This window comes from Pinus tabuliformis, chromosome 5_1 (genome assembly GCF_031772625.1).
Source record: "Pinus tabuliformis cultivar Carrire ecotype Pingquan chromosome 5_1, CPIR1, whole genome shotgun sequence".
Lineage (NCBI taxonomy): Eukaryota > Viridiplantae > Streptophyta > Pinopsida > Pinales > Pinaceae > Pinus > Pinus tabuliformis.
The window spans coordinates 92755424-92782825 of NC_142305.1; the positions used below are offsets into that span (position 1 = coordinate 92755424).

The 27402-nt window shown below is 40.2% G+C and overlaps 1 protein-coding gene across 2 annotated transcripts in view; it reads left to right on the plus strand.

Moving 5' to 3' along the window:
- The first annotated feature begins 376 nt into the window (after nucleotides 1-376).
- The window catches only part of LOC149163603 (uncharacterized), a 373003-nt gene continuing 345977 nt past the window's right edge, over nucleotides 377-27402 (plus strand). Inside the window, exons 1-6 of one of the 2 annotated variants that reach the window (XM_089431784.1) lie at nucleotides 377-636; nucleotides 1796-2636; nucleotides 2852-2976; nucleotides 3092-3186; nucleotides 3552-3791; nucleotides 27050-27146. In XM_089431784.1, the coding sequence (XP_089287910.1) occupies nucleotides 1834-2636; nucleotides 2852-2976; nucleotides 3092-3186; nucleotides 3552-3791; nucleotides 27050-27146 (1360 nt within the window). In that variant the 5' untranslated portion in view covers nucleotides 377-636; nucleotides 1796-1833. The remainder of the gene's footprint in view (nucleotides 637-1795; nucleotides 2637-2851; nucleotides 2977-3091; nucleotides 3187-3551; nucleotides 3792-27049; nucleotides 27147-27402) is intronic. The other variant, XM_089431785.1, reaches the window with a different exon arrangement.

The following is a 27402-nucleotide window of genomic DNA, read 5'->3' on the forward strand; positions in this document are numbered from 1 at the left end:
TCTTCTAATATCATAAAAATATATAATAAATAAAATATATAACTTTTTATCATAAAAATATATAATAAATAAACATATATAACTTTTTATTGTAGAAGTACATAAATAAAATCCCTTCTCACAATTTTTTGGTACAATTTAGAGCTCACAATTAAAACACATCTCTTTTTCGACCACCATTTTTTTCATACACAACTCATTAAGAGAGGCTATTTTTGGAGAATCCCAAATAAGTCTAACCATTTGACTTTGGAAACGAAACCTAAAACAAAGAATGTAGACTAAAACTAGCAGTAGTTTACCAAAGTGCAACTCACAAACAAGTATCTGAACTCTGTACACCAATGCCTAGGATAGATTTCTCTAAATTAGCAAAGTTAATAACGCATGCATAAACCCCTCACCCATGCAAGTCTCTCCTCAAGGAAGTGTCGAGAATACGCTATTTATATTTGAACACTTGCATCCTTCGTTCCATTATTTATTTAAATTTAATAGAATGGAGTGAGGTGCCTCCTATCATTCCCCAGAAATTTCTGCTACACCAATTATCTTGGCGAGCGTTCAAGATCAGTAGGGCGTGAACTCTTGCCCTGAAACATCCAAGGATTCAATGTGCGAAACGGCAGTTTCCAAGTAAGTAAATTTCGTTCCTCGTTCTTCAGAGATTTTTATCTTTCGCCTTTCTGGAAATAATTTATGCACTATATCCAGCTTCATGGCTGGTTTTACAGAGATTATTATACTTTATTTAAACTGAACTCCCCCTATGAACACAGCGTATATATTGAGAAAACATTCAGTGATTCTCAATTTGTTTCCTGTTTAACAATACCCCGTTCCTTGCCTGTCCGAAGGATTCTCGAATTCAAGTAAAACTGAGTACCAGATTGTAATATGCGGCCTTCAAAGGGTTTTCGGGATTTGGTTTTGGCGTAGTTGTTAATGTGTAGCATTTGACAACAGATGATTGTTAGATGGATTGCCACACACAACCCTAAATATAATGGTGGGTTATCATGGCTGTATTATTCCATTTCACGCGTGTTGTATAATATCATTTCTTTCATTGATGGAATGGATGCAGCTTTCCACTACATTGGGTTTCTTCTAGGTTTTAGCACTTTTTACCTCTTGGCTTGCCAGTGCAAATTCAGCTTAAAGTCGTTTTAAATTAAATTCATGGCCATTTTGGGCAGGCTTATCTTTTAAATGAAATTAAAATATAATATCTGGAGCCGTAGTGTTGGGGGTGGGGGTGATACGTCAACTCTTGGTATTCCGTTTAACAGTGCTCTGGAAGCCTTGAATATGGACAGTAGCACATATCGATTAAATCTGGGTCTGATATGCACGTCGAGGTCTCGAAGTTTGAGGATACGGGTATTGAATTCTTGAAATGGCTGACGTATCAAATATTGGAAGTCTGAGATATGCGTTCTTGAGCTGTATATATCAGACCTGCGTTTAGAATGGGTTTGTGCTAAAAAGTAAAGTAAAATGGCAGGAGCAGTAAAGTAGAATTTAATTTTTTTGAGTACGGCAGCAGCAATTATAGAGAGAAGTAAATTGTGTAGCATACAGTTGACCAGTTCACATTAACATTGACAAAAAATATGGATAACATGCTATGCAAGCTTGATACATTTTGCTCAGGAACATTTTTCATTTCATATACCTGCGTGTAGTGGCCTTAATTTAATGATTTTATGGAGAGACTGATATGGAGAGTGATCAATATTCACTATATGTTGATCTGTATTGTCATAATTTGTTGTTTTTTTGTTGTGGCCAGGTCCCGTATGTCTTTTTGACGACGTCGGTGGATGTGAAATGATATTACATCGCAGCACGTCATCAAAGCCCAATTCAATCAAAGAAGCTGCAATGTATGCAAGAAGATTCAGATGTAGACGTCAAAATGCAAGTATAACATTTCATGAAGCTCATAATTTGATTCAAAATGCCTTAGACACAAGGGCCTGTAGGCAATTTCATGGATCTTATAAACATAAACATAGGCAAGGAGCTCCAAAATTTCTGTTCCCAAGATGCAATAGCCAGACAGGGTTAGATACCCCCAATCGGGATACAGAACTTTCCCTGGCTTCAAAGGAAGATGGCTCATTGACTTCTGTCAATCCAAGTTTTAGCTTTGGAAGAAATACATTCTCCAGTGGTCCGTGTGGAACCTATTTCTTAAGTAAATTATTTGATTGTGGGTTGAAGCCTAGGTTTATTTCATTTCAAGAGATTCAAAGACACACCCACAATCGACATCTTGTTAGACACTTTAGTTCAAAAGGCAATGGCCGAAATAGCAATGAGGAGAAACATGTTCCTGTAAACAATGGCGGGGAACCAGATAAAAATAAGAGAGAGGTTACTGCTGATTCTGTTGGCAAAACACAAATCGAGAAATATGAATTGACTAGTCCTGGATCAAATGATCATGCTCGTTTGGGGGAACAAGATCAGCAGGAATGGCTTCAGAACGAGAGACTCTTTTTTCAAACCAAGAAGCGGGAGTCACCCTTTCTATCCAAGAAGTCAAGGTTTCGGAAGGAAATTTTGCGCAGATTGGTGCCCTGGCAGAATATCAATGTGTCATGGGAAATGTTTCCCTACTTCTTGGAGTAAGCTATCCTTGTTATTTTCCCTTTTCTATACTTTCTTGAGTGTTATGAGTTTGAGAAGAAATGGGCTTATGAATTACATAGTACTTTCTCTCTTTTATTCAAAACAAATCTTCAAGAACCAGAATAGTGAATTATCAGGGAAAAGAGCGCTTTGTTCAAGTGTGCTTTATACTGTTGGTAAATATAATATTAGTTGTTTTGTATTTTTGCAGGGGACATATTAAAGATACTTTAAAGGAATGTGCAATGGCCCATTTGAAACGTCACAAATTTGCTGCTCATTATGGTTCACGTTTGAGTTCTTCAAGCTGCAGGATCCTATTACAGAGCATACCAGGTCTTCTTCTAGTATCCTCAATATTCTAAGTTTCTAACCTTCACTTTTTTCCTGTGCGAATGTTGGCATCAGCGAAATGGGAGAACTAACAGAAAATTTCTATTATTGCTTGCAGGAACAGAGCTATATCGAGAGAGATTAGTGAAGGCCCTTGCACATCATTTACAAGTGCCATTGTTAATTCTTGACAGTAGTGTCCTTGCTCCCCATGTATGTATCTTGCAACATACCCATGGTTTGTATGGCATGTCATTATTTCTCACGTATTTGTGATAATTGTCGTTTGCTAGAAATGGTTGTTTTTTCTTTGTTTCTGTTTGGTTAATTTCTTTGCCGTTTTCTATGGATTTATAGCACTTGTAGCATTCTCCTGTGTAATGGGCTCGATGCTTCCTTATGCATAGCTTTTCCTTAATATTTGTTTCAAAGTCTTATGTGCATTATTTTGTTTAGCAATATAAAGTTATAAACTATATGGCAGTAGGCTTTCCTTCTCTCCTTGTTTATAATCATATAGCGTATCCATCTTGACAATGCTTTCTGTGTTTTGGTATGTTTCCTGTTATGAGATGCAGGATTTTGGTGAAGAAGGTGCATCGGAAGCTGAGACTGATGATGAAAATGAAACTGGTGAAACTGGGGAAGAATGTTCATCAGAGTCAGAGGTAGATGATGAGAATGATGCAAGCAATGAAGAAGACTGGCCAAGCAGTGAAGCAAAAGAAGATGGTAGCGATGTAGATGACAATGATCCAAAATCTGTTGTCACAGCTCTGAGGAAACTTGCTCCTTATGGATTGGAAGATTTTGAAAAGGTGATGCAAATGCAATCCCTGTTTCATACTTCATGCTTTGTCTTACCGCCATGGAACCAATGACGAAATCCTATCATCGTGAAATTAATGCCATAATTATAAATTGTAAGGTAGAGTTACACAAAAGTTATTAATGCCATTTTTGTCATAGTTGGTAACTTTACTTGGCAGTGCAACTTTGTATTCTCTTGAAGATGGAACATATGACTATATTTTCTCTAGATAAAACAGTAATATGACCAGAATTGAAGCTATGCTCAAGTATTTTCCCCATTCATTCGCAATTGCCATTTTCTGTTGCTTAAGAAGTTGGTTATATATGTTTATTTTTTCTGTGAAATACACTCTCTAGGGAAACCCACTGGTTGTTGATTTTGGGTAGCATCGGATGTGCTCTAGCTTTGAAATTTTGTGGGGAGCCTAGAATACATAAGATCTCCAAAACCCATAAATCGTTTGGAGAAATTCCACCCGGGTTGTGAGTTATTAAAATAATTAATATTTTTAATGGGGTTCCTAAGTCTAAACTTAGGAAAATAAAAATATTAATGAGTATTAATAAAAATATGGTCGAGAAGCTTCTAAGAGACGAGGGTCAAGTCTGCTTTAATCTTAGCCATTGATTCATCAACAAAAAAAGTATAAGAGGAGGCTTGAGGGTCAGTTGGAGAGACACCAAGTTGATCAGCGAGTTTGATTTTTTTGGGGCGTGGTTTGTTGAGAAAACCTAACAAGTGATCTGAGTTGCAGTGAGAGGGAGGGGTAGAAACAGAGATTTGGATCGGAATGGAGTTCCGAGCCAAAGAGTACGTAGCAGAGAGGTAGCAGTAGCATCAGAGAGGCAGCGCAAAGGCCTACACAACCCAGGAGGGGCTCATGCAATGCTGACGCATGCCAGGAGGGTCTCTTGTAGTGGCAGTGCAGAGTATTTGTCAGAAGTTTGAGATTTTGCCAAAGAAGCGAGGTTTTGAGTCAGGAGGGTTGAAAAACAATCTTCCTTCAACAAATCGATCCAGCAGAAGGGGTGATGTAGTCTCCAAGAGGCAAGACACTGGCCCAAGCAATGATTGTTCTGGGATTTCACATTGTTTGCCAGGAGCTAGATCGCTCATTGGATCAGCTGTGACTTAGAGAACGAAGTAAACCCTCATATGTATTTCTTGCTGCCGTGATTTCTCTGTAAGGTTAGTGGTGTGAGAGACAACCTGTTGTACTCAGATTCTGCTTGCTTAAATAATAAAAACCCTTTATTTGCTGCATCAGTTTTCCCGCATTGGGTTTTTCTGGGCACGTGTTGTCCAAAAATAATGGTGTCCCTTGTGTGTTTGTCTCATCTATTGTTTCAGTTTATGATCTGTATGTCAATGTAGTCTGTAATAGTGTTTTTCATCACTGTTTGTAAATTAAATAACTGTTGAATGAAATAACAAGTAGGAGATGCTAAACCATAACCGTAGTAGGATTTCTGTTTGCAAAGATTCAAAAATTTTCACATGGTATCAGAGCATTGTAGATCATAGGACACTGAGGCCATCAACCGGGAGATTCAGCAAATCTGCTGCAGAGCGGCAGCTGTCCCGAGTAACAACGCTGTTTCAGAGCCAGAGGAGCATCTGAAGGAGTGATGCAGAAGCTCACCTTTATGTAATGTTCCTTCCTAAATTAATTTGGAACAAGACTAATTATTACATTTTGGGGCCAATTTTGGAGATAGTGGGGCCCATTCGATTTTTATTAGGAGATTAGACTTAGGATAAGTTATTTTGTTGTGGTTAAATTACACATGGGGGCCACCCACACTAGGGAAATACGCACTCCCTAGTTCAGTTTGCATGGAGGTGGTTAAGTGAGGGCCCACGATGGAGGTAAAATTGGAGGGAAAAGTGCTCCACGAAATCTATATAAGGAAGGCAACTCTCCTCATTTCATTCATCTTTGGCATATCGAATTTCTCTTTGGTTGCTCGAGCTGCTTAGCCGAGTCACTTGCTGTTTAGCAAGAGTTCTTCAAGCGAAGAGCTCACCCTTTCTTTGGGGGACTTCGAGCGCCACACTAGGAAGGTTTTTCTTCATTTCTTCAGGAGGAGGATCTCATTATGATTGCCAGTGATTGCATTAATCTCTGGGTGGTGCGTATTACCCGAGGGTGCTGTGAAGAGGAGGTTGATTTTGCTTGTGGTGTCTTGTAGTGGATTTTGGGTGAGAGTTTTTTTGGAGAGGAGAGGCATCAAAGGATTGTTGGCATTTGGGAGAGTTTCAGAGGTGGAGGAGTGTGCTACCTTGCAGGGTGACTTTTGCACTGCCTGGCTAGCGCAGAGGCAACACTGGGTGCTCACGTGGAGGCTAGAGTATCAATATTTGAGGTTGAACTTCATCGTGGAGGATAAGGGAAATATTTGGAGAGGTGATTGCTGCATTTTTGGAGCTTTGAGGAGGATTTTGTTGGTGTTCCTTGCAGGCTGTTTTCCTTGAGTAGTTTGGAGGGTGTAGGGCCTATTGAAGGCCGAATTTGGAAGGTCAAAAGGTGGCCAAACCACTTCTGAGTTTTTTTGGGTTTTTAACAAGGATCCTAGATATAAAGTTTCAAAATTTTCTGAGCATCGGAAGTGGGGTTTCTAGCTGTATCTTTGCAGCAAACAGTGTAGAATTATGGGGGTTGCACAGTGCCTTTGGGGGTTGATTTTGGGAAGTCAAAATCGGGCCAAACCATTATGGTTTTTTGTGGGTTTTGGTCAAGGAGCTTGGGGTTGAATTTGTAGCATTTTATGAGGAGCGAAAGTGGAGTTTCTTGTAGTTCCTTTCCAGCCACCAATGTAGTTTTCTGGGCAACGCAAAACATTAGAGGAGCAGACGTTTTCCAGTACTTGATATCATTGTCTCATCACCTGGATTTTGTCATGCTTACCACTGAGGCAAGCCCAGGTGCATTCATCCATACTATTTTACCGCTCCATTGATTAATAATATGGCTCAGCTGGTTCTACTTCTGGAGTTTTTATGAGCATGTGTTGTTAAATTTTTTTGTGTTGAGAATTGTTCTTGCTTTATATATCACTGCTTGTTTAAGTTAGGAACATTACATTGCGTCAGCTTTCTGAGCCAGGAGGAGGAGACGCAGTAGCGCTAGGAGCTCACATAGTGACTGCGTTAGCTCTCTAGGCTAGCGCAGGCCCTGAGGGGCTTAGGTCAGTCAGTTGCCAGGGCAGAAGGAGCAGTATTGATTTGATTTGTGGTGCTAGTGGGACGCTGTTGCTGTTGTTGCAGAACAATGTTTGTGGAGAGAAACCGAGGTAGAGGGAGTCACTGCCTTGACATATTTCTTGCCAAAGAAATCTAGATCCAGGTTGTTGAGCAACAACAAATGAGGATCGAGAGGGGTGATTCAACATTATTTGGTAGAAGGATTTTCGTGAAGGAAATCAAGACTTAGAGGGAGTCTAGAGGAACTTGTTCCTTAGAGGATTTCTAGCGCCAAAGAAATCTAGATCCGAATTTTGCTGGGCATCAACGAAAGAGGGAGAAGAGAACCCGTTCGACACTCATTTGAGTAGAGATGGCAGTTAATGGACTGAGGGATCATGATAGATTGGATAGAGCATCTAACTTTGTTATCTGGAAGGCCAGGATCCTCGCAGTCTTGGACAAGAATCACATCAAGGATTATGCCTTGAAGGTGGTTGCTATTCCGGTCGATGCTGATCCTCTCAAGAAATACGAGGAGGCTCAAGCAAAGGTGAAATGCATGATCTTGGACGGGGTCAAGGATCATGTGGTCCCACATATTGCTGAAAAGGAAACAACAAGGGAGATGTGGGAGGCCTTGACCACCTTGTATGAGGGAACTTCCGTCCAACGGAAGATGTTGCTTGAGAACCAACTAAGACAGTATCAGATGCAGAAGGGAGAAGAAATCGATCCCTTCCTTCTCAGGTTGCAAGGGATTCGAGACCAGCTGACTTTTGTGGGGTCCACACCAGATCCTGAGTTCATGGTCAGGATTGCCCTGAATGCAGTCATTGAAGACTGGGATACCTTTGTCCAGAGCATCTTGGGCAGGGCGTCTCTCCCGAGTTGGAAGGGGATGTGGGCAGCTCTTCGATAGGAAGAGATCAGGCGGTTAACCAAGGCAGGAAGTAGCGGCAAAGGAGTCAGAGTCAAGAAGGAGGAAGAGGAGGATGTAGCTCTCGCATCAGCGGGACAGCAAGGGCAGTAGAAGAGGAAAAATAAAGACATATCCAAAGTCAAATGCTTCAGATGTGGGGAACTGGGACATTTCGCCACTCAGTGCCCTCAGAAGAAGGGCAAGGAAGAGAAGTCTGACTCTAAGGTTGCTCCAGCGAAAGCTAACAAGGAGGACGATGACGAGGATTGCGCCATGAGTTCTCATGCACCTCTAGAAAAGAGGTGGGGCGATATTGAGCTATAGTCGGGAGAACTACACTAGGGCAGGATCCTTGAGGTGCCCAAACTCTTGGATCACATATGGCTACGAGAGCCCTTAATGACAGTAGTAGAATGATGGGAGTCAGTTGTGCGAGGGATGATGGATTGACAGGGGCAGAGCTAGAGTGCCAAATTCTGAAGCAACATAGTAGAGTGTTGAGCAGATGCAACAACATCGTAGAAGCATCAGAGGGTCAGCACAAATTAGCAGCAGAGGTAGCTTCAACATCACGGAGTATCTAGACTGACCAACATTTTAGCTTTTGGGTGACTTTTTTAGTCGCGTACTTTTCAGCAATTGAGTTGCATTGTAGCAGTTAGCAGTGGCAGTGCTATGGGCAGCATGATGTAACATATTGAGAGGGCGGTGTAGTACAGATGCAACAGTGGCAGTGTCATAGGCAACAATACAGGGTGCAGTAGTGTAGTGGATGAAGGGCAGCAGGACGAGCATTAGTAGCACAGAGGACTGATGCCATGGATCAGTGTGATACTTCTGTTGGGAAGTATTGCTAGAGCACATTCCTCGCTACGAGGGAGTGTTGATTTTGGGTAGCATCAAATGTGCTCTAGCTCCGAAATTTTGTGGAGGGGCTAGAATACATAAGATCTCCAAAACCCAGAAATCATTTGCAGATATTCCACCCAGATTGTGAGTGATTAAAATAATTAATATTTTTAATGGGATTCCTAAGTCTAAACTTAGGAAAATAAAAATATGGGTGAGGAGTTTCTAAGAGACGAGGATCAAGTCTGTTTAAATCTTAGCCGTTGATTAGGGACTTAATCTCAGTTGTTGATTCATCAACAAGAAATGTATAAGAGGAGGCTTGAGGGTCAGTTGGAGAGACACCAAGTTGATCAGTCAGTTCGATTTTTCTAGGGTGTGGTTTGCTGAGAAAATCGAACAAGTGATCTGAGTTGCAGTGAGAGGGGCAAAAGCAGAGATTTGGATCGGAAAGGAGTTCTGAGCCAAGGAGTACGTAGTAGATAGGCAACAATAGCATTAAAGAGGTAGCGCAGAGGCCTACGCAACCCAGAAGGGGCTCACGCAGTGCTGATGCAGTCCAGGAGGGTCTCTTGCAGTGGAAGTGCAGAGTATTCATTAGAAGTCTGAGATTTTGCCGGAGAAGCGAGGTTTTGAGTCGGGAGGGCTGAACAACAGTCTTTTTCTAACAAATCGATCCAGCAGAAGGGGTGATGTAGTCTCCTAGAGGCAGGACGTTGGCCCAAGTAGTGATTTCTCAGGGATTTTGTAGTGTTTGCCAGGAGCTAGATCTCTCATTGGATCAACTGTGACTTAGAGAATGAGGTAAACCCTCGTATGTATTTCTTACTACCGTGATTTCTCTGTAAGGTTAGTTGGTGTGAGAGGCAACCTGTTGTACTCAGATTCTGCTTGCTTAATAATAATACAAACCCTCTATCTGTTGCACCGGTTTTCCTGCATTGGGTTTTTCCGAGGACGTGTTGTCCAAAAATAATGGTGTCCGTTGTGTGTTTGTCTCATCTATTGTTTTAGTTTATGATTTGTATGTTAGTGTAGTCTGCAGTAGTGTTTTTCATCACTATTTATAAATTAAATAACTTGTTGAATGAAATAACAAGTAGGAGATGCTAAACCAGTAACAACAGTAGGATTTCTGTTTGTAAAGATTCATAAATTTTCACATTGGCTACTTCCCTTCATTCCGATTCTGTGCCCTCATTCTGCTCTGTGGAAGCTCAATGCTTTGTTAACAATATACTTATTAAGAGCTCAGCTTGTCAGTTGCAGGAGTTGACCCTGGGCAGGGAGAATAACAGTTCTAGTCTCCTCTCAACCACCCTCGCTAGACTCATTTGACACATACATACCATATCTATATTATAGATAGCAATATCTATAGTATAAGGTGGAAAATTTTGTATACTCATAAAGGACACACTGTAGGCAGTGTTATGCTTCTTATAACTGATAACTCTCCCACTGTTACAAAATACTAAATTTCCGCAACCACACCTAGAACTTGAATAATTAATGTAAGTGTAGTAAAAACTAGCTTTCTCAACAGATTTTCACATTTGAAATTTGACAATATGGTTTCTTGTGATAGTGACATGGTAGTTTTTTGCTTTTTCAACGCATTGTAACATTCAAATTTCTGTGGACAGTTGTTGCCAAGCTTGCCATATCCATTCGTGGATGCTTGAACCTAAGATCATGAAAGCACAAGCTCCACCAACTATATCACTGTTCCCAAAAGGAATGAGGATGCTTGAACCTAAAGTCTTGAAAGCACAACTATATGAATATCACAGATCCCAAAAGACCTTTTATGCTTCCTGTATGAGTTTTATTTGGATTTGGGGATGGACAATTATTCTGCTAAGGGTCCTTTCTTGTTATGGCCGACAACCCATTTAGTTGCAAAATTGCTGCTTGAGCTCTATTACACCTTATATTGTATGAGGTTTCGCATTGTGATTTTCATGACATTGATGGAGATTTGCAGCTGGTATCATGGAGCATTGAACTAATTTGGGTGGATACATCTTCATGGCATTTGATCCTTTTATGAAGGTCTTTGGTTGGGGGAGTGTCACTTCTCCTTGGTTGGATTATTATGCTTGTTGGTTTGGTGGTCTTCTCAAATGTGTTTGCCTTGTATTTTTTGTTTGTTTGTTAGTGATTTGCAGGATTAGCTTGTGGCCTAAGAAAACCTGATCCAAAGGCAAATAACCCATCAAAATCACCCGGGGATCCTACTCAACTTGGGCCACACCAACCATTAACATGGTTGGATTTATGTCTCTCCCTACTGCGGAGTTTTGGACTTGGGTCACCATATAGAACAAGGCCCTTAGAAACCAATCACGCTAGCATGATCTAACTAAAAAGTTGAAGGACATGGGGGCAGGCTTTGATCCACTTATGCATGCACAGGTAAATGTGCTTACCTTATTGATCACCCCTTGGTTTCATATTTGATGGTTATGAAGCATGCTATCTCATTATGGTATGCTTATGGAGAACTTGTTTATTTTGGATGTGCTACATGTTGTTCTTCGAGAAATGGTGTAGCATCCTGTAATGTCCCTTCCTAAATATTTTTCAAGGTAAAGAGCCCAATTTTGTAAATTTTGTCATTTTTGGTCTAAAGGTAAATTTTGGAGGCAAGACTTAGGAAAAGTGGGTCAAAGAGCTTTTTAGTGGAATGTGGGGGCCACCCACCCACAAATAATCCGCACCACTTAGTAGAGAAATCGAATTCCTAAGGGAGTTCAAAAGTCATAGGAGGGACCCACATGAGACCAAGGGCCAACAAGTATAAATAAGTGGAGAGAAGCATCATTTGGTGCTTTTTGACATTTTATTATCCATTGTTACTCTAGCTATTCGGCTGAGTTACAAGTGCTGCTTAGCACAAGAGCTTGCTAAGGAGTGAAGCTCAACCTTCTCTTCGATGGACCTTGAGTGCCACCCTAAGAAGGATTTCTATCTTATTTGGAGGCTTGAGAGAGGAATCACACAACACTACACCATTCTGGTTCAACTGGGATGTAGAAGGAAGAGCCACGTAGTCATAGAGGTAGATTGGTGCCGGAGCTGGAGATTGTATTGTTGTTGGGGTGTTTCTTGGCCAAATTCGAAGTAGAGGATGATTTGCAGGTGGAGAGAGAGTCCCTTACGCAGTACGGAATTTCTGGGCATGGACACTGCGTCATCACCTACAGACTTGCGCAGTCACTTGTGGGGGTCAAGTGAGTGGAGTTTGTTGGAAAATGTAACTATGTTCGGTCTTCAATAATGTACTTGAGTCATTATGTAATGTAATTGTCAAAAGAATAAAGAAAATAATTTTTATTATTATTATTGTGACTTATTAAAACATGGGTTTCATGCTTGGGTCACCATGTTTTAGGTCAAAGTCCCCATTGAGGACTTCTAGGATTTATTCTGAGTCTATAGAATTATTGTCCATTAAAGAGACCCTTCTTGGGCTTTTGAATCATATAAAAGGTTTAGTATTGAGTCAAATATGAATTATGTAACCTCCACACCATGTTGGCCTAAGGGAAGATCAAGTCGGCCTAAGACCCTATTCAACCCCACAAGAAGCCTATAAAAGGAAGGACATCGAATTCATTTGGTGCATCACTTCTCATCAAGTTCGAATTCTCTCTACTGGGTAGAAGTGTGAAAATCTTGTTGCTGGGCAAAAGTGCGAAGTGGATAGCTGGGAAAGTCTGTTGCCGGGAAGCCGAAGTGAATGCGAGTTTGGGTGAGTCTAAGGAATCAAGGAAAATCGAAATATTGGTGGTGGCCTCTCTCTATTTCGTGCTTTGGATTGGGAGATTGAAGTCTTCCAAGTTGGATTGTTGCTAGAAGCTGTTAGCTGTTGTATAGTCGAAGTTGCTGGGAAGAGGTCAATCTTCTGGAGGCTGACTTGGTGTGGAGGGAAGGTCTAGTCTTGGTCTAGGGTGAAGAGTCTCAAAGAATACTATTGAAAGGAAGAATTATTTTCATTGGGTTTTCCCCTCGAGGGGGGTTTTGCCCTGGCATGTGCCTACGTCTTGTGTTCATTGTTTTATGTGTTGTTGCTTTTGGTAATTGCTTAATGAACTAAAGAAAGAAGATATAACGATTCATAATAATAAGGAACATCACAAGTAATTATCAAGATTGAGAAAATCTTTATTGCCTTTTTGATTTTCCAACACGTTATCAGAGTTTTCGTGAAGAAGAAAGAGGCAGATCCATTCATAGGCACTATCTCAGGGAAGGAGTCTATCATATTCAAGGAAGATGTCTAACTCTATCAAGGCTGAGAACAAGCTTGAAGGAGCATCAAACTTCAGATCTTGGAAGAAGAGGATTGACCTAATCCTCGAGAAGAACAAGGTGATGGATTTGGTAAAAGGAAATGTAAAGAAGCCTACAGAAGAAGCCAGTGATGCCGACAAAGTGAATTTCAGGGATTTAGAATTGGTGGCTATGACTCTGATGGTAGAAGTGATAAAAGACAATCTTGTCCCATTCATAGCTAACATCGATCATGCTGAGGAGATGTATGAAGCCTTGTTGAAGTTGTTCACTATTAAGAACATTGGTCAAGTAGCATTTGAAGAATGAGCTGAGGACTACGAAGATGACTAAAGAAGATACTATGGAAACCATCTTTGTGAAGATAGCTAGACTCAGGGATGATCTTTTGGCCATCGATGAGATTGTTTTAGACAAAGGATTGGTGATCATTGCTATATTAGGATTACCACCCTCTTGAAGTGCATTTGCTTCAGGGCTCAATAGTTGGAAGGTAGCTCCCACCTTTGAAGAATTATGGACCACATGTAGTCAAGAAGAATTAATGATCTCTCTAGTTGACAATACTGAAGGAGTATCAAATGCTTATGTTGCTCATCATAAAGGAAAGAGATCGAAGGGACCAAGGAAGAAAGTTGACATGTCTAATATAGAGTGCTATCAATGTCATAAGAAATGTCACTACAAGAGTGATTGCCCTGAGAATCCATAAGAAAAGAGGAAGAGATCAAGCCAACTTTGCTGAAGAAGGAGACAGAAAGAAAGTCAAACCCGAAGAATCCGACGTTAGGGACTTACACTATTAAGTCATTTGCTTTACATAACTTGTTTTATATGTTTTAGAATTTATAGGTTTTTAACATATCTTTGGAAAAGACATTTTTGTATTGCTTTAAGTTTGTAGGTTTCCCTCAAGCTTTGGAGGGAGCTCCCAACAACTCTCAAAGATAAGTATCTAATGTCTTTTCAGTTTTGGGTTCACGTACTCATTTAGTTTTGATTATATTAAATACTAATCACCTTTCTCCCTCTATTGTCTTGTTAGGAAAAACATCTGCAAGGAGGAGGATCTCTCAAGACAAGGTTAGTCAAGAAACAACGGTATGCTTTGAATACATTGATTATTCATTTGATGATCTATTACTAACTTTGTTATGACTAGCTGTTTTGAATCTTAGTGATTCTTGTTCGGGTGATTCATCTCTCGACGAATCTACCCACCCCACTCATATTGTTGATTGATTGTGAAGAACCCTAGACAGGTTCTGGAAAACCCTAACCGAAAGGTATGCTAATTTGAATGCTTGAAATCCTAAGCTGCTTAGGGTGATTGTGAAATGATAGTTGAAGTTTTATTGATAATGTATTGTTTGGGATTTTGGTGTGATCAGGAAATCCTAACTTGTTAGGGTTGATTGATAAGGTCTAAAATCCCGGAACCCTTGAAGTTTTGGTAATGTTGGGTTTGCTGTGTTCTACATTGGAACCTTAGCACATTAAGGTTTGGTGGAATGTGTGTTCTACAGTGAAACCCTAGCTCATTAGGGTTTGGTAGAATGTGTGAGCAAGACCCTTACATTGTCTTAGAAATGTTTTCTTTAGTATGTATGTGTTTGTCTGGTCAAACCCTAGTTTAATCAAAATGATTGTGTGTCTAACTCTTATTTGATATTGCTATGAAGTTGGGTTTGACTAACACATGATATGAAATATAGTTGCATGATGATGAAATCTAGGCATATATAGATATGTCCTTTTGGTTGAAATCCTAGGTTGGTCTAGGTCAAGATGTATTAATGATGTTGAACATATGATATGCTTATGTATGGTTATGAATTCCTAGATATGTGTTAACCTAGTCATTGATGGTCATGAGTTTTTAGGATTTAATGAAAGTCCTTGTCTGAGATTCTAGGATGATAGTCTAGCTAAGTTGCAGGAAACGTGGCCCTAGGGGGCGTTTCGCCAGGGGAAACGAAACGAAACGCGTTTCCCCGTACCGTACGGCCTGGAAACGCGTTTCTGGCCGTACGGCCACGTTTCCCGAAACGGAAACGTGGCCGTATGGCCAGAAACGCGTTTCCAGGCCGTACGGGCCACGTTTCCCCCAAAAAAACATTTGTTTTTTTTTTTTTTTTTTTTTTTCTAATGTAGATCTCTTACATTTGTTTGCCCTAGTGTTGATATGCAGTTCATGGTAATGTTAAATTCTTAAAGTAAAAGTGATATTCTCCTTTATTTTTCATTTTCATCCTTTTACTTAAATTTTTAACATTACCATGAAATGACTCAGGATGTTTGAGAGTGGTTTCGCCGTCATTGGATTTCATATGGAGAAAGTAGAATTTTAGATCTTATTCAAAATCCAACAGACTTATCTGTTTTTCAGGATTTCAGGATTGGGGGGATTTCAATGTTTCCATTGGATTTTATCATGTACTAGGGTATGGAACTTGTATTTAATCGAGAGAACAAAGCCCTCTATGCAGGGGAGACTCCCAATAATCAAGAGAATGTAGGGTACTAGGGTATGAAACTTGTATTTAATCAAGAGCACTAAGGTCATTCGACTATGTAGGAGGAGACTCCCAATCAACAACGAGACAAAAAATTAGAAATTTCTCGTGGCTGATTTTGGATATTTCTATTTTCATTATGTGATTATTCATGAGTAAATGTGATGTAAATTTAGATACTTATAGTCTATGCATTGACAATTGACAATTTTATCATAATGTAATAAATTAGAATGTATCATATATGCTTTATGATTGCACATATTTCTTAAATTCCTAATATATATATATATATATTCGCGTTTCCCCGTTTCCAAAATTTGGGGAGGTCGCGTTTCGTATCGCTTCCTGTTTCGGAAACTCGTACCCGTTTCCCCGTTTCGTGCAACCTCTAAGTCTAGGGTGTTATAACTAAACCCTAGTGAAGTTAAAATTGTCTAGTATGTGTGATATAACAATCCAAAATCTATTAGATGATTATTGAAATTGAAAAATGTAGGGTTTGGCAGTTAAATCTTAGTAGTGACATTGTCTAGTGTGAAATGTAACAATTTGAGAGCTATGTATTTAATGCTTGTTGAGATTATGAAAATAGAATTCTAGGTTTTGGAGTTAAACTTTAGTCAAAGTGAAATCTCTGAAATATGATGATTTGAGATTTGTAAAGAGATTGTTGAAATTTAAATTTTTGGTTGAGTTTGATGATTGCTCAAAAATCTAGGGTTTGCAAACTAACCCTAGTAGTAGCTGGTCATGTTAGTGATCGTTTAATGGTTGATTGAAAATCTAGGGGTTGGAACTAACCCTAGTGGAAGCTGATCAAGTTGTGATTGACTTTGATTGATTTGTTTGCATGAAATCTAGGATTTGTATGAATCCCTAATGAGAAGTCTAACATATGTATTTTTGAAAGGGTGATAGATGCTTTATAGATCTATCTGTGTTGAGAATTATTTCTAGGGTTTACTATATGTTGTAGTAAGGTATGTTATACCTTTGGAAGATACATTGAAACCCTAGATGGAATGGATGTTGTTATGAAGTAGTCTAGGTTATATGACAAAGTCCCTAGTGAGATGTTGAAGAGTGTATGTCTCTTGTTTGTAATTGAGTTTGGGTATCTGATATAAATAAAGTTGAAATGTTTTCGTGATTTTGATATGGCTAACATCATGCTTCTATAGATTTGGTTGTACTTGCTATTGAAGTTGTGCGGGTACACAATCTTCAACTTGGTGAAGATGCTTATTGATGTGATAAGCATGATGGGGATGATGATAACTCTGATGAAATGGTTGGAAGCTACGAAAGATTCTTCGATGTTGAAAAGAAGAAGCTGATCTCCCAGAGGAAGCATGAATAGAAGAGATCTCCCTAAGATTAAGAGGGAGTCCAGATAAAGAGGTGCTTCCTGGGCCCAGGTTGACTTCAAAGGAGAAAAAGGCCACAGACTTGGCTCATTATGCACTAGAAAACTTGTGTGTTTAGCTGAGCAGGAAAAAGGTGTTCAATTCTGTGCCTAGGGTTTTCAGTTCAACACAACTAGGGCAAGGAAAGAGAGGTCAAACAACCCTAGAATTTTCCAATGAGTGTTCATCGTCAGCCAGACCGATTTCAGCAACGCAAAGGGGCCATACTAAAGATGTATAGACCTGTATGATTTTCTTACAGTGCGCAGGCAGCCGGGCCGAGAGGAAGAGAAGGGCACAAATTAATTTGTGTTGAGGGATTTGCTGAGTGAAGGGAAGTTGTAATGGTCTAGGATAATTTTGCCCTAGAGATTCTTAGGGCCCTTGGGTTTCAACATAATTTCTTTTCCCAAACAATAGTTAATTCAATACAAATGATGTCTTCTTCAATGGACAGTTCCAACTTCTCAATAATTGAACAGAACAATGTAGCATTTAATACATTCAAACTCCCAACCAATAAATGAAATAATCCCAACAGTACAGTGCATTGTTCATCAAGTCCATACAACAATATAGTTATAGATCCACACAATATGGTCCACGTTCAGTTATACAATCTTCATTAGATTCATAAAAAGTGATCTTCAGTAGATTCATAAGAAGTGATGTTTGCATGCCCCAACATAACTAGACCATGATACCACCATTCATGCACTTCTCCCTCTAGATGTAGTGTGGCAAATTGGATAGCGTCTGCTTCTAACATAGGGTTGAGCCTGAAGTAGATGTCCAATTTTTGCACCCAAGCTCTTGTCGTACACTTAGGTGATCCATCAAATGAGGGAAGTGGAAGTTTACTTACCTTGCATATTAGATCAGAATTAGGCTGACCTTTGGGTCTATTTCTGAATCTGAAGTTATTGTGTTCATTGAAAGTCATGGTTGCTTGAGTCTTTTCTTCTAGTGTTGCATATTCTTGGAAGTATTTGTCAAGGAGTCTATTTAGCTCAATTTCTTCTTGGGCTGCCGTTGCTTGATTATTCATGAATTGAGGAAGTAACTGTTGGTGACTTCTTCAGCTTCTACTGGTTGCCCTGGAGTTAGTAGGATCAGGGTTATGACTCCCGCTACCTTCAGTGGTGGTTCTGTTGTTGCCAAGAACATTTTGATTTCCTATGAGATGAGTCAACAATTGAGTAAGTTGTTGATATCCTTGAGCTAATGTATGAATCATTTGTTGTCCTTGCTGTTGCCCTTGTATTAATGCATTAGTCATGTGCTCTTGTCTCAGAAGTATCGCTGTTAGCATGGCGCTAGGATGCTGTGGAACCACTTGTTCTCGTTGACCTATTCTATCCCCCATGGCTGAACAATGGGTATCCGTTTTTTCTTACTGTGATGTTGCTTGTATCTTCAGGAAGCATGCTTGGCTCATGTACTCACAAGCTAGTAGGATGTTTGCTCTAATACCACTGTAATGGTCTAGGGTAATTTTGCCCTAGGGTTTCTTAGGGCACCAGGGTTTCAACATAATTTCTTTTCCCAAACAATAGTTAATTCAATACAAATGATGTCTTCTTCAATGGACAGTTCCAACTTCTCAATAGTTGAATAGAACAATGTAGCATTTATTACATTCAAACTTCCAATCAATAAATGCAATAATCCCAACAGTACAATGCACTGTTCATCAAGTCCATACAACAATTTGGCACAATATTATAGATCCACACAATATGGTCCACATTTAGTAAACATTTAGTAGATACAAACATAACCAGTTTGATAACGAAATGATACCGTAACTTGAGATTTCAGATGCTACAAATTGCTAAAACCGTCCACGAGGTCTTATCTGCTCAAAGTATTCAGGTTTTGCCTTAGGTACATACTTTGTTCTTGCCTCTGTCTACTCCAATGGGCTTGACTCTATTTCAAGAACTTGTCACACGCTGTTACAGGATCCACAATTTATTGAAGGACCTTGGATCTGCTGTATGAATTCCGAAGTTGTCTCTGAGGGTAACTCGACCTTCAACTTCATTTTGAACACCCTCAGAAACATTGTGGAAACCTAGACCTGTCACAGAACCCCTCCAGGAGCTTGGGATGGAAACAAATGGCGTTGAACTCATATGATGCCCTCAGATTGGTTGGATTTGATCTTTGATGGGCTTTAGACACTTCTTTTCCTTAGCAGCAATGTCTCTTGCTTCAACGGTTGCCTAAGAAGAATTATTTTGACTTGATTTCCTCAGACCATAACTTCTTTAATAATCTTGTGCCTGAACATAGTAGAAAGAATAGGAAAAATAGAAAAGAAAATAAGTTGTCAACTAGGGTGGAATCTTTTACCACCGAAATTGATGAGAGAAGGGGTCTTCAAACCCTTAGCGATGATTTGATCCACAAAATGATGATGATGATTTGATCTCAACTCCTCTCTATTTATAGATTTCTCCATGGGCTTCAAGATGTGAGGGGTTGTGGGTGCAACCCCTAATTTTGGGTTCTTTTTCCCCAACTGACCCAACTTTTGCCCCAAATTGGGAAAAAATGGGTTTTTTACTCCTTTATCAAGACTATAGCCTATGGGGCTAGAAAGGCTATTTCGTCCCTCATTAACCTTCAATTTGAAGAGGACATTACAAAAGTCTTCCCTCTTTGTAATCATTTTTTGAATATTTCATTGAAGCATAATAAGAACACATAAGTTTGCAGGTTTTCCCCATTTGGGTTTTCCAGGGTAAATTTCTGGTGTTGAATATTTTATGGGCTTGTGTCTTCAAGTTTATTTTTCCATTGCAATATTCAGTTAGGAAACTCAGTATATTTGATGAATCCTTTTGAAAGTTCAGGTTTAACTCTTTCATTTTTGAAATTTCATTAATTTAGTTGCTGGGTTTTAAAAACTAACATGGTGTTAGATATCAACCTCTAATTGAAGACCAAAAAGTGTGTTTACTTCATCAGGAACAGGTTTAAAGCTAGAGAAAATGCAGTTTATTAGTGAGCATCTGCGCTAGGGCTTTCTAGATAGAGCTTTGCGCAAGGATTTTCTCCAAGCAAGTTCTACGCTAGGATTTTTGAGCAGATCGAATTACGGCATGGCATATTTGGGGCTGAGATTTGAGGACCTCCTTGATAGAGCCTCAAACTTTTGTTCTTGGAGAGAGATGATTGATGTAATGTTGGAGGAGCAAGAAGTTTGGGAGTTTGTGGACAACCCAACAACCCAACCTACAGACCTCAACAGTTGGCCCAACACAATAAGGACGCAAATTCCAAAAGAATTATCCTTGAAGGAGTCAAGTATCATATCATACCTCACCTCTCTGGCGAGAAGATAGCTCAGGCTATGTGGGTAGCCGTCATAGCACTGTACCGAGGTTCAAGTGAGGCCAGGAAATTGGTACTCAGAGACAAAGTCAAAAACATCAGGATGGCGAAGTTTGAGTCCGTGGTCTCATTATCTCACCAAATTCACCCAAGTTAGGGACGAGTTAGCTGGAGTTGGGGAGACAGTGTCAGACAAAGACCTGTTAGTTTTGCACTGTTGCGTTTTTCTAAGTCATGGGAAAACTTCACTGATGTAATGAGCGACAGATAAAAGCTTCCAGATTGGGAGCGTGTATGGAGTGATTGCGTCCAGGAGGAGATTCAAAAGCATACTAGATCTGGTTTTCATGTCAAGATAAAGGAAGAGGAGAAGTTTGCCCTAACTTGCAAACGGGGCAAGGCCAGGGGAAATAAAGGCGTAGGAGGGGTTGAGTCTAACTCCAAAGAAGAGAAGAAGAAGAAAGATCTCAGTAAGATAAAGTGCTTCTCTTGCCATCAGTTTTGACACTACTACACCAAATGTCCAAGCAGGAAGAAGGGGTCCAGGAAGGACCACTTGGCAGCATCAACAAAGGTGGAGGAGTTCACTTCTCACTTTGAGAGGGATTTCTCGTTCATAGCTTGCATGGAAAGCTCAGTGGCCCATTGGCCAATAGCGTGTAGTATGTTGACAATGGAGCATCCTGTCACATGACCGAGAATAATGATTATTTCAACCAATTGACCGAAAAGGACATGTAGTTTCACATAGAGCTGGGAGATGATGGTAGGTACCTAGCCAAGGGCATCGGTATTGTCAAGTTTGAGAGGGAGTCCGAGATTCCTCTCTACCTCAGAGATGTCCTCCATGTCACAGGTTTGAAGAAAAAACCTTGTTTTAGTCTCAACCTTGGAGAACAAGGGTTATGGGGTTATCTTTAACAGAGGAATGGCCTTTATCAAGCCTTTCAACTCCGGAGCAGCTAAGCAGATTGGAGTTAGAGTGAAGAACCTCTAGAGGCTTTAGTTTTAGATAGTCGCAACCTTGAGCAACAAAGGAGTTAGTGAGCAGAGCGGTGACTTTGGGGAGCTTTGGCATAACCGTATGAGTCACATACACCATGGAGTGCTGAAGATTCTTAAAGATATTTCCACGGGATTGCCACAGGGCAGTGTTGACCAACATGACGTGTGCAAGGGTTGCACGCTCGACAAGTATGCCAAGACATCCTTCCCCAACAGAGACAACACGGCTGAGAGCATCTTAGCGTTGGTGCATTAAGATGTCTGTCGACCATTTTCCTCTCCATCTTTTGTGGGATACAAATATTATGTCACCTTCATAGATGACCACTCGAGAAAGACGTGGATCTTCTTCATGAAGAAAAAAGATGAAGTCTTCTTGGAGTTCATGGAGTTTAAAGCCTTGGTGGAGAACCATACAGGTGAAAAGATCAAGGTGCCGAGGTCCGACAACGGTGGGGAGTACATCTCCAATGCCTTCAAGGACTTGTGTGCCAAGGAGGACATCAAGAGACAACTCACCAAACCCTATAACCTTCAGCAAAATGGGGTGGCTGAGCGCAAGAACCAAAGCATTGTTGGAGCGGCTAAGGCCATGTTGCATGACCGGGGATTGCTTATGTTTCTTTGAGCAAAGGCATGCAACACTGCAATCTTTTTGTAGAATTAGGAGCCGACACAGGGTGCTAGGCAGAGTCACACTAGAGGAGGCTTTCATAGGAAAGAAGCCTAACGTGTCTCACTTTCGGATTTTTGGCAGTCTTGTTTACTGCCATGTGCCTTATGATTACCAAAAGACGCTAGAGTCCACAACAAAGAAGGGCATTTTCGTGGGCTATAGCGAGACATCTAAGGCGTACAGGGTGTACATCCCAACACTCAAAAAGATGGTGATCAAGTGTGATGTGAATTTCAAGGAAGAAAGGGCTCTTAGGAAGTCCTTGGAGCGTGAGCAGGGTGCATCACAGGAGGAGCAACAGTATCCCAAGCTGGAGGCCCAATCAACTCCTTAAACTTCATTACAACCGGTTATTGGGCAGGCTGAGCAGCACACAGATGAGGAAAAAGCGCAGGAATAGGAGGAAAGAGTAGAGCGAGAGGGGTCCATTCAGCCAGTGACTTCCAGTACAGGGAGAGGACGAACCAGTGGGAAGACTAGTTGATCAGAGAGGCTCAGGAGAGAGTTGGAGCCCCCAACTCCACATTCAGATGGAGTAAACAACAAAGATACACAGGGTACATGGCATTGATGATTGAGTTAATAGACTTAGAGCCTTCTTACTACAAGGAGGTAACCTCTCGGCAGGTATGGCGAGATGCCATGGTGGAGGAATATTCCTTCATCATGAACGATGTTTGGGAGATAGTGCCGAGACCAGTTGGAAAATCAATGGTTGGTTCATGTTGGGTGTATAAGATCAAAGCACGCAACTGATGGGAGTGTGGAGAAGCGCAAGGCTAGATTTGTGGCCAAAGGGTTCTCTTACGTTGAGGGTATAGACTATGATGGGACGTTTGCACCCATGGCTCGGTACTCGTCCATTAGGATCATATTGGCGATTGCAGCGCATATGGGGTGGAAAATCCACCAAATGGACGTGAAAACTGCTTTCCTTAACGGAGTTGTTGAGGAAGAGATATATGTTGAGCAGTTTGAGACTTTCAACAGAGACACACATGTTCGCAGGTTGAAGAGAGCTCTTTATGGGTTCAAGCAGGCAACGAGGGCATGGTATGCCTGGATAGATAGCTACGTTCTAGGATCTGGCTTCACTAAGAGTGAGGCGGATCCCAACCTGTACTACCTTCTAGGATTGGGCTTCACTAAGAATGATGCGGATCCCAACATGTACTACATTATGGTTGGAGGCTAAGTAACCGGATTCGTTATATAGGGGCCACGTGTCTGAATCCGGCATGTCGGACATGATTCGTCCCAAAAACATGTCCCAAAACAGGATTTGTTGAATCCTATCAGGATTCTTCGAATCTCCAATGTGTCTCGATTTTTGACTGCGTGTCCTATTTTCCAGGATTCGTATAGCGGAAAAGGGACTCCCACGGGTTAGAAAAGGCCGCATTTCCTCATTACAGTCACGCTGTTTATCATTTGGCAAGCATTGTTTGAGCTGTTTGCAAGTGGAGAAGGGCTTGTTTCCATAAAATTGTCTTGAAAGTGAGGGACTGACCAGGGCAGCCAAAGAAAATGCTTCAGTCTTTTAGAAGTTGCTGCCTGAGAATGTTTGAATATGCAAGATTTGGATCAAGGAGGAAGTTCCACATCATCTCTGTATTCTATTATTCTTAATACGAGAAAGGAGCATACCATAGAAAATTGATTTTCTCTGGCAGCTTTTAATCGTGTATAAATATATGGCCCCTGTTTTGGGCTAAACTGTGGCACACAAGAGCAAAATGCAGTCTTGTGATGCAGTGAACGCGAAAGACCCATATTTTTTACTGGGGTGTTTTTTGCCAAGAGAGAGTTGGTATAGAATTTGAAATTTTGATATTATCATTCAGAAGTTGGGATATTTAAATTCCCAGATTTGATGCAATCTATGTCTGTTTAATGAATTATGAATCATGATTTATGTGACCACTGACATGTATTTGAATTTTGTATGTACTATGCATGCTATAGATGAAGATCTATGTTTGAAATCAATAAATTTGTATCATTATTTAAAATTTGTGTAAGAAATATCTAATTTTTAATATATATATATATATATATATATTTTAATAAAATAATATATAACGAATCCTACGTGTCCTGTTCCGGGGGGTCAACGTGTCCGAATCTGACACTATGAATCCCGAATCCCTGTGTCAGGTAACTTAGGTTGGAGGTGTTACGCTCATTCTAGTGCCGTATGTGGACGTCCTGATATTGACAGGAGCAGACAACCTGATCTAGGATTGCAAGAAGGACTTAGGGCTGATGCACTATTATCTTGGGTTGAGGTATGGCAGGGTGATGGTGAGACCTTCTTGGGATAGGTTAAGTACACGTAGGAGATTCTCAATAGTTTTCACATGTAGGATTGCAAGCCCATAACCACGCCTCTAGTCACAAACTGGAGGAAGGTGGATGCTACCAAAGCAGAGCGAGTTGATGCCACTCTTTACAAACAACTTATTGGGTCGTTAATGTATTTGGTGAATACATGACCTGACATTTGCTTCGCAGTTAACCAATTGAGCCAGTTCATGGTTGAGTTGACCAGAGTGCATTGGGTTGCTGCCAAGCACATGTTGAGGTATCTTAGGGGCACAATAGATTATGGGTTGTTGGATAGGTAGGCTGATGGTGTGAGCCTTCAGGGCTTCACAAATGCAGATTGGGCAGGGGGTTCAATGGACTGGAAGAGCACTTCAGGCTGTACTTTCATTGTTGGGTTTGCAGCTGATTCTTGGTTTAACAAGAAGTAGAGATCAGTGGCACTCAACTCAGTTGAGGCCGAGTACATGGTTGCCTGCCAGGTAACCTACGAGGCCATATGGTTGAGGAGACTAGTTGCTGGGTTGTTCAATAAGAAGTTGGAGCCCATAGTCATACACTGTGACAATCAGAGCTGCATCAAGCTCGCTGAAAATCTAGTGTTTCATGACTGCTTCAAGCACATCGAGATTCGGTACCACCATCTTAGAGATTGTGTTCAGAGGGGTAAAGTCAGACTCTAGTACGTCCCTATAAAAGAGTGGAAAATAGATATTCTGACCAAGGCAATGCCAAGGGGCAAATTTGTCTACTTTAGAGATAAACAGGGTGTAGGACCGAACACCTTCCTGTCTAAGAGGGAGTGTTAAATGGAGTTAGAGGAGGAAGGGTTCAGCTAAATTTAGAGGTGCGCTAAATTTAGCAAGGGGACCCACAGGTGGGCCAAAGGTGTAGTTTACACTTTATCTCATTATTTTGACTTAGTTAAATTTTAATTTAACTACAGTAAAAAATTAAATGATCTCAGCCATCCATTGAGATCAAATCTCAGCCATTCATGGAAATGGTGGGCTCAGGTCGACTTCGAAGGAGAAAAAGGGCGCAGACTTGGTTCATTATGCACTAGACAACTTGTGTGTTCAGCTCAGCAGGAAAAATGGTTCTCAGTTCAGCGCGTAGGGTTTTCAGTTCAGCACAACTAGGGCAAGAAAGAGAGGTCAAACAGCCTCAGAATTTTCCAGCCAGCGTTCATCTTCAGCCAGGCCGATTTCAGCTGCACAGAGGGGACATACTCAGGCCGTATGGACCTGTACGATTTCTGTACAGTGTGCAGGCAGCCAGGCCGAGAGGAAGAAAAGGGCACAGATCAGTTTGTGTTGAGGGATTTGCTGAGTGAAGGGAAGTCTTCCCTCCTCTTTGTAATCATTTTCTGAATATTTCACTGAAGCATAATAAGAACACACAAGTTTGCAGGTTTTCCCCAGTTGGGGTTTCTTGGGTAAATTTCTGGTGTTGATTATTTTATGTGCTTGTGTCTTCAAGTTTATTTTTCCGCTGCAATATTCAGTTAGGAAATTCAGTATATCCTATGAATGCTTTTGAAAGTTCAGGTTTAACTCTTTCGTTTCTTAAATTTCATTAAATTAGTTGCTGGGTTTTAAAAACTAACAGTTTATGTTTCCAGACTTTGTTGTTTGTTTCCCAGCAGGTTTATGTTGTCCAACTTTTTTCTCTGTTGTCTTCCAATGAGTTCATGTGATCCATTTTCTTTGTTGTTGTCTCCCAACGGGTTTTATCCCATCCAACCTTGTTTTCCTTTGGGTTTGAGGGTACTAAATAGCTCTTACTCCCACCATTCCTTAATTATCTTACCATCTCACTTGATCATATTAAAATCACCTCCAAGAATTCAGTTGGCTGTTGGAATCACTGCATTTTACCAGCTAGAGTAACCATCATCTGTTATGTTTGGTGATGGCATTCTTTGGAATGTGAGAGCAGCCTCTGGGGATTGAAATTGCTCTCTTCTAAAACACTATCCATTAGCTCAAACCAGAAAATCACTGGTTTTTTCAGCTATGATCCATATTGAACAGCTGTTGGAAAGGCGATTCTAGATATAGCACTCATGAAGGGGGGAAGGAGGGGCAGTGTGTGGAGTGGCTGTCTCCATTTTGAGGTTAGACAACATTATTTTGTCATGTTTCCTTTCACATGAATTTTGTTTTTGAGTTTACTTATCTGAACTATTTCTAATATCCTTTTTTCTATTAAAAGTTTGAGCAAATGTTAATAAATTGTCTTAACTGGGATAGAAATTCATATATACTGATTTCTATTTATGGTCATGGCATATTTATAGCCATGTGAAAGCATTAGTATATACAAGGAAAATCGATTTTCTTTTTCTTTCAAATCTGTAAAAGCTTGGTTTGAGATTTTCAAAAGCCTAGAAATAGTTTGGTCATCAAGTCTTTTCATTTTCTCTTAGTGTTAAAGTAACCAAAAACACACTCATAATGTTGACTTTTTCATAACCAGTCATATAATCTATTTACTGTAAATTGTTGTTGCAAATTTGTTTTGTAATATTTTTATACTATCTGGACCATAAAGTTACAATCTGCAACTTAATGTAATTGTTGTAAATCCTGTAGAAGTTTTCAGTATAATATTTTCTTCAATGGTCAGTTACTCTGTAGTCTTTCATATTCCTATGAGGAAGTGGGAAGATGGTGAACAGCCTTTGCTAATAGCTGTTTTGAGTTCTAATAATAGCTTTGCATTTGCTTGCAGAGAGTTTCAGGTGAGGATTGTGAAGATAAAAAATGTTCTTCAAAACAAAATGACGATACAGAGTCGTCGCAGCAATCAAAATGTGCTTTTAAAAAAGGTAGATCTGCATCAGTGCATACTTAAGTTTGTTTTGTCATTTTCATTTATTGGATTATTTTTTGAGCAAATGGTAGGAGCTTGATTTGATAATGGTCCTGCAACATTTTTGGTTGCATTCTGTATTCTTTTATGTAATTGCCTCTTTCTTCAAATCATTCTCATCACACTAATGATCTTGACTATTCCTCGTGAATTCTCCAAAATGAATATATGTGTGTGCGCATGTATTCTCATTGTTTAGATTTAAAAGAGAA